At 49.7% G+C, this 7,602-nt stretch overlaps 1 protein-coding gene across 7 annotated transcripts in view; it reads right to left on the reverse strand.

The window, feature by feature from the left end:
* SAFB2 (scaffold attachment factor B2) overlaps nucleotides 1–7,602 on the reverse strand; it is a 49,229-nt gene that overhangs the window by 4,103 nt on the left and 37,524 nt on the right. For 2 of the 7 annotated variants that reach the window (XM_014531877.1, XM_014531879.1), the window contains exons 15-19: nucleotides 6,006–6,142; nucleotides 4,076–4,414; nucleotides 2,960–3,100; nucleotides 697–727; nucleotides 397–496 (exon numbers count right to left, since the gene is read on the reverse strand). In XM_014531877.1, the coding sequence (XP_014387363.1) occupies nucleotides 428–496; nucleotides 697–727; nucleotides 2,960–3,100; nucleotides 4,076–4,414; nucleotides 6,006–6,142 (717 nt within the window). In that variant the 3' untranslated portion in view covers nucleotides 397–427. Of the gene's footprint in view, nucleotides 1–396; nucleotides 497–596; nucleotides 728–1,721; nucleotides 1,765–2,959; nucleotides 3,101–4,075; nucleotides 4,415–6,005; nucleotides 6,143–7,602 lie in introns of those variants that run through there. The other 5 variants (XM_014531876.1, XM_014531875.1, XM_014531874.1 and 2 more) reach the window with 5 other exon arrangements.

Here is a 7,602-nt window from a genome sequence, read left to right on the forward strand (position 1 = left end):
CAGTGGTTCTCAACCTTCCTAATGCCGCGACCCTTTAATACAGTTCCTCATGTTGTGGTGACCCCCAATTTCATTGTTACAAATTGAACATAATTAAAGCATAGTGATTAATCACAAAAATAATATGTAATTATATATGTGTTTTCCGATGGTCTGAGGCGACCTCTGTGAAAGGGTCGCTCGACCCCCAGGTTGAGAACCGCTGGTCTAGGGGGACAAATCTAAGAAAGGCTTCAGGGATGTCTCCTTCAGCAGGCAGGGGCCTTGTGATACAGATGTTCATAACTGGGGTGATGCAGGCAACCTGGCAAGGTGCACACAAGACAGTTCACTTTCAGAGGGGCGGGCCTCTGGCCAAGGGAAGATGCCCACCACCATCATGGCCTGCCCACTAACCTGGGTGGAGGTGGTGGCCCCCGGCCCTCAGTCATCCTCTTGTCTGAGCCGTAGCCCCCCCAGCCATCCCGAGAGTCCCGGCCGTGGCGCTCTGGTGGTCCTCCATGGCCATGGCGGTCATCCACAGACAGTTCACTTTCAGAGGGGCGGGCCTCTGGCCAAGGGAAGATGCCCACCACCATCATGGCCTGCCCACTAACCTGGGTGGAGGTGGTGGCCCCCGGCCCTCAGTCATCCTCTTGTCTGAGCCGTAGCCCCCCCAGCCATCCCGAGAGTCCCGGCCGTGGCGCTCTGGTGGTCCTCCATGGCCATGGCGGTCATCTGAGTAGTGCTGAAAGGCAGGACAGGGTGACTCTAGCCATCTTCTCACTCCCTACAGGCCTGCACAGGTTCATCTCTGGAAGGCCCGTCAACCTATACACACTGCTGGGGTGGGCCAGGGTGTGCCACAGCACCTCTGGCCACTCTGAAAGGACCTGCCCAGGCCCATTCTGAATCTTGCTAGTTGCTGGATGCTCTGTTTGTGACCCTGACAATACCAGAGGAGCTCTTGGCAGAGCTCTTTGGTTCCTTGCTTGAGAACTGAGCGTCCCTACAGCTCTATCACTGGTGCCACACAAAGTGCCAGCACAAGCCTCTGGCCCTGTGAGGTCCACTGAGAAAAGTCACTTAGAGTCTTCCTTGCTGATAGGAGGTCCCCTTCCACCCTGCCCGCCCCGACTTCCTCCTTTGCCATCAATCTATGGAGGTGACACGGCCCCTCAGTAGCTGACACTGGAGGCAAGCGCTGAAGAGAACTTCAGTGCCCTGGCCAACCAGTTCTGTGCTCAGGAATCCAGCACATCTGGGCAGTGATGGGCCTGGTCTACTGTTCTCAGCAAACACACTCCTGTTTTAAAAACTATGCTGCTGATGCCTGTCCCTGCCTTTCTCCTGGCAGGCTCCCCTTTTCTCTGAACTGACACCTATGCATCCCTCACCAGGTATCAGCAGGTTAGAGACACTGAGATCTACCCCAAAGGTACCAGAAACAGAGGGGCCCCCCAAAACATGGGCTAAATGACCCCCTGACAGGCCGCTACGCCCCATTTGGGGTACCCACAGTCCCGAGACTCAGAGGCACTCTAAGCAAGCTGGCAACAAGAGCTATTTGCAGTTTCTGCTAGATAAAATGAAACAAGAACAAGCCCTATGCATCTGAACAAAGCCCCCACTTATCAGAAAACAAGCAATTCTGTGTGTTACTCGTTCTCCAGAACGCCGTGTCCATGCTCCCCCGCCCACCCAGACACAGAGCAGGCACCCAATATCTGGGTGTTACTCACCTGTCCATCTCGCTCTCCCATCACTGTCCTTGAGCCCTCCCTCCTGGAAAAAAAAAAAAAATCTAATTCCAACGGCAGCTGATGGTACCATACAACATTTCTACAGGTCCCACAAAACCCATAATTGGGGTACTCATTCTATTTTCCCATATAAGAACTGCCTGATTTTTTTTTTTTTTTTAAAAAGCTGGCTCACATCTTTCCCTGGGGGTGGGAGTAAAGTCAGACCCTAAGAAGGTGGAAATATTAATTTTTCTGAAATACCCTGGAGGGAAGGCTCTCAGAAGCAGACACCCCTGAATGAAGCTAAGACTTCACTTACCTGTGGCCTGGTAACAGGGAAACCCAACCTCTGGCCCAACACATTTGATTCACACCAAATCTCAAAGCAACTCCAGCCACAATGAATTAAATAAGTAGCTTTTTAGCCACATTTTCCCTGTTCTCTCTTCCCTTACAGAGAGCTAATGAATGGTGAAATGGCTCCAGGATATGCAGCCCAGGGGAGCCCAGTGAGATTTCTCCCAAAGAGAGAGAACTCTTCAACTGGAAAAGTGAGGGCTGTCTTCCTAATCTAGTCCTCATTAAATAAGGCATGGCAAAGGAAAACAACACTGGCTAAAAACCCACCCTGACCTTCAAAACACAAACAAGGCCCAGTGAGAACTGCCCCACATTCTCTGGTCAGTTCTCTTTGTAGTCTGCTGGCACAGAAACCTACACCCGTCAGTAAACCCTCCTGCCCACTCTGCCTTCACCAGCTTAGGCAGGTCACACCTCTTCTAAAAACTGCTTCCTCATCTCTGTATATTAATTGCTTCCTCCCCCACTATGCAAAAGGCAAAAGGAATTAGATCGGGTGATAGTGAATCTTGGGGGGCTGGTGCTGACAGGAGGGACAGGGAGGAATCTCTAGGAAGGTGTGAAACCCAGAGCCTGGGCCACCCCCAAGAGAGCTGAGTGTTGGGGAATTCTGAGGCTCAGGTCCTGCCTAGGGCCCCATCCATCCTCTCTGTGCAAAGGACAGTGGATGAAATGAGCTCTGGGGGACCTTCTTGCCAGACAAGTCCCGGATGCCATAACTGACCAGCGATTCCAACACTTTGCTCAAGGCCTATGTTTCTAAATCCCATGTGTGGCTGGTCAAAGCCTACCCACTAGGACATCACAAGTAAATCAGACATTAAGAGAACAGAGGGAGACCTGTCTCTACTGCAAAAAGCGGGTGGGGGACTGACCTGTCGACCGCATGGTCCTGGTACTGGCCTCGGTTTCGATGGTCAAAGTCGTGGAAGCGGTGATCGTACCGAGGGAAGTCTGGGTGGTACCTGTCCTCCAGGGCCACACGTTTTCCTTCTGGCCAATAGGCATCATCTCGCCTGTTGTAAAAAGGATGTAAATTTTACTTATGAAAGAGAACAAAGGAAAAAAGAGAGTGAAGGTGGGGAGGGGAGCTCTCTCTCCAGACCCAGCATCATTTAAAATGTCCTGCAGGGCTCATCTCTAAACATTCAATCACTATCACTTTGATTTGATAAATTAATATCCCCAAAACTGCCAAGAGGCATGAGTATTCTCAGCTGACAATTCTGAACATCAGACTGCTGTGAGCTAATTGTGTCATGACGCTGTTAATACCTTGATCCCCACCTGAGTTCAAATGCAAGTGAAATAAAATACTTGATTCTTTAGGACTGGCATTCTGAGGTGCCACGTTTCAGCTTCCCATCTTCTATAACCTCAACCTCCCCCTGAGATTTTGGCAAAAGGCAAAGGGAATTAAATCAGGTGATAGTGAACTACATACAGCTTAGGACAACATCCAATTATCTTCTTCCTGATTTTTACCAGAAAAGTAGGCTCATGGGTGGTGAGGTGATGGGTGACTGACAATTAAGCAGCTCAGAGAAGCTAGAGACCAATAAACCTACTTTTAAAACAGAAGGCAATGTCCTTTCCCACAGTGCCGACTCTGTGCCTTTCCCCCGCCTACAAGGACACGATATGGAGTGGCGGCCGTGGCCAATGCGGGCCTAATGCACGCCTGGTCATCTCCTGCAGCAGCACTTGGAGGGTGGTGATGCTCCACCAGGAAGCACAGTGCAAATAAAGGCACAGCCTACGCGAAAGCATCACAAACCCCTCAGCACTGGAACCATCAAGATTCTCCAATGAATTCAGCTGGGGAGAAAGCTGCACAGCCAGAAGATCGTGACATTAAACTACACACTCATGGTGGTGAGAGCAACGAGTTCTGGACAGGCAAATCGCGTGTTAAATAGCCCCGATTCTCCAACACTCAGATGGACAGCAGCCAAAGCAGCTCCTGGAATGGGAGGTGGGCTGGATCCTACCTCCCATCATCATGGGGCCTCCGGAGCCCCTGCCGCTGCTCATAGCGCAGTTGCTCCTGCTGACGCCGCAGCTCCTCGCGCTCACGTTGAATGCACTCCTGCTCCTTCCTGCGCTCACGCTCCACTCGCATACGCTCTCGTTCCAGCCGTTCCCGCTCCATGCGCTCCCACTCCAGGAGGTGACGCTGGCACTCAAGCTCCAGGCGCTCCCGGTGCAGCCGTGCCTTCTCCTTCCAGGCCTCCAGGCGGTGCAGCCGTGCCTTCTCCTTCCAGGCCTCCAGGCGGTGCAGCCGTGCCTTCTCCTTCCAGGCCTCCAGGCGTTGCTGTTGCTCGCGCTCTCTGCAGGGACACAGCAAGGCCACACTGACTTCCCACTGTGAAGGTCCCTGGCTATCGAGGCATTGCCCTCCAAAGGGGCCAGGATACCTCCATTTGGCCATTCTGGGTTTCTTGGATGCTCACTGGCCCGGGCCCAGGCTATAGACGGCAGGTGCTTACGCACTCCCACTAAGTTGTTTGGAACAGCCAGAAGCCCCAATGTCCAAACGTTCCCTTTCTCAAAAAAGACAGAGGTGGGCTGGGAGGGACCAGGCGACAGCAAGGAGACACAGAGTTCCGGTCCAGGCCAAGAGGACTTGGCTCAAAGGCCCCCAAATAAAGCCACACATCAGTAAAGTAGAAAAAATTAAAAAAGCAAAGGGTAACTGCTGTGTATACAGAGAAAACCCTTAAGAAGCGATTACAGTAGCTTTCCCTGGGGGTGAAGGGGTACTCTGTTGCAGGTTAATGCTGTACAATGAGCCACCTCTTTTCTACATCTTCCCTCTAAAAACACTGTATTTTTAAATGAGTGTCATTTTGAATAGACCTAGGAAGGTGTGGGGACAGGCGAAGGCTCGTGAGGTGATTGTATGCTGGCCTGGCACCGGCAGCTGGGACCAAGGTCTCATGTCCGCAGTCACGGCACACCAGGAGCTGAGCAGAGACTGGGACCACCCCTCTCTGTGTGAGAAAAGGACATGCTGTCGCACACTCCACCAGTGCCTGGAAAGGCTCCAAACCAAGCATGAGCGAGCTGGAAGCAAAATACCTCCGAATGGAATCAAAAGGCTTCTCAATGTGCTTTTATTTTCTAAAGTGACACAGGCAGGAGCTGAAATCACATGACTTCAGATAAAAGCAAACGTAGCATAACTTAAGAGGTTTGTATGTGATCTACTTTAGCTCAAGTAAGTTCTCCAAACACCGTGATGGAAACCTTTTGTTTCATGGACCACCACTGGAAGGAAATGTCAAGGGGGCTCTACATGTCTTGACAGGATATGGCAGAACACAGAAGGGGAAATGCCAGGCTTACTTCAATAAACTATCTTCTTAATAAAAGGTGAGAGGGGCAAAGAACATGACTGCGACCCCTGCTGCCTGAAAAGGCCATGAACTGCAGACATCCAGGGGTGAAGAGGCCACTCCTATAACATCTCCAATAAAACTGCCACATTCCTTGGTTGCCTTTTTAAAAAAATCTTACTTATGTACATTTCCAGAGGGAAGACTGAGGCCTCGACACTTGGGACCCTTCCATCAAAGCCATCCCTGGGTGGGCTCCATGGGCAGGGCCCACCGTCAGCCAGAGGAAATGCTCAGCAGAAATGGGCTTTCGATGGTGGGAGGTAAACACACATTCAATACACAGATGATGCACCGGAGAATCGTACACCTGAAACCCGTGTAATTTTATAAACCAATGTCACCCAAATAAATTCAATTAAAAAAAAAAGGCTTTTGATGAATATCATATTATGCTTTTGGCCCAGGGGAAACACACAAGATGGCCTGCAAGCCCAGGCTACAGAGGAGACTCACTTGGGGAGAAAGGACAACCGTCCCCAGAGGAGACCAGCAGCCCAGCAGCCTGGCTCAGCCCACTCACCGCCGCCGCTCCGACTCTCGGATTTCCCGCTCCCACTGCCTCTGGCGCTCTCGCTCCCTTTGCTCTTTGATTTTGTCAAATGACAAGATGTCTCTCTTCTCTTTGCTTTCTGATTTCCGGTCCTGACTCTTGGAGCTCTGTTCGCCAAAATTGGTTTATTAATGTCAGAAAAATGGTTACAACAAATGCACAATGAAAGTTAAATATGCATTATCTGGATTAAACTATGATTCTTCGGTTGCACTCAGGTTACATGGAGGCCCCAGCACAGGCCGCTTCACTCCACATCCGAGTCACACTGCTCACCCCATAGTCTGTCTTTAATTTTTCTTTAAATTGCTTTTGGGGGCAGAGGGGAGGGAGGGAGGAGGATCAATTTGTTATTCCACTTACTTATGTACTCACCTGTTGATTCTTGTATGTGCCCTGACCAGGGATCAAACCCACAACCTTGGTGTGTCGGGACGATGCTCTAATTAACTGACCTACTGGGCTAGGGCCCTATAGTCTGGCTTTTAAACCTTGTAAGCAAAGGATATTAAGGGAAGAGAAAAGATGGGATGAAACCTCAGAAAACCTACAGGCAGTTTTTCTAGTGTAGCAGAGCCACATGGCCCCTTCAGTCACTGGGGGGCAGCTGTTAAGCCAGCTGTTTGGACAATAAGATGAAGGACTGCATCTTTCACTTCTCAAGTGCTAGGTCAGGGCTCAGGCAGGCAGCCTTAAAACAGAATAATCCAAGGTATTGTACTGTAATAAGGTAGAAAAGATTAATGGGAGACTTGCCTATTCTATTTCTGGCATAAGGTAGGAAACAATGATGGCCAACTAACATCTTTAAGGCTCTCAGAGGCTGAGACACCCAAGACTGGCCACAAGTCAGACTCTCCCAGGAAGCTTTCACATAGCCCAGAACCCAGGGCCTCCTACACAGGACAGGGTCTGGGACACCACATTTTTAAAAAGCTGCTCTTTCCTGGCCGGTGTGGCTCAGTTGGTTAAGGGTGTCATCTTGTACACTAAAAGGTTGCGCTGGTTCAATTCCTGGTCAGAGCACATACTTAAGCTGCAGATTCAATCCCTGGTGGGGGCATGCAGGAGGCAGCTGATCAATGTTTTCTTCTCACAAAGATGTTTCTCTTTCTCTCTCCCCCTCTCCCTTCCTCTCTCTCTAAAAATCAATTTAAAATCTTTAAAAAAAAATGCTGTTCAGCTTAATTTCTTAATTAGCCCACACAGGGGGTTAAAAAAAAAAATCAATGAAAGACAAAGCAACCTGGAAGGAAGATGGGCAAAGATTAGAACCAGCTCTTCTACTAAAAAAAGAGATTGTGATGCTGAAAGGTATCCTTTAAGAAGAGGAAGAAGAAAAAGGTAAAGATACAAATTATGAACAACAAATACACATCTATCAACAAGTGAATCTAAAAATCAAGTGAATAAATAATCGAATGAACAGAATAAACTGGTAACTATAATAGAATCGGGCATAGAAAGGGAGTGGACTGACAATTCTCGAGGGGAAAAGGGGTGTGGGGGGTGTGGGAAGAGACTGGACAAAAATCATACACCTATGGATGAGGACAGTGTGGGGGGT

Source organism: Myotis brandtii, unplaced genomic scaffold (assembly GCF_000412655.1).
Source record: "Myotis brandtii unplaced genomic scaffold, ASM41265v1 scaffold827, whole genome shotgun sequence".
NCBI lineage: Eukaryota > Metazoa > Chordata > Mammalia > Chiroptera > Vespertilionidae > Myotis > Myotis brandtii.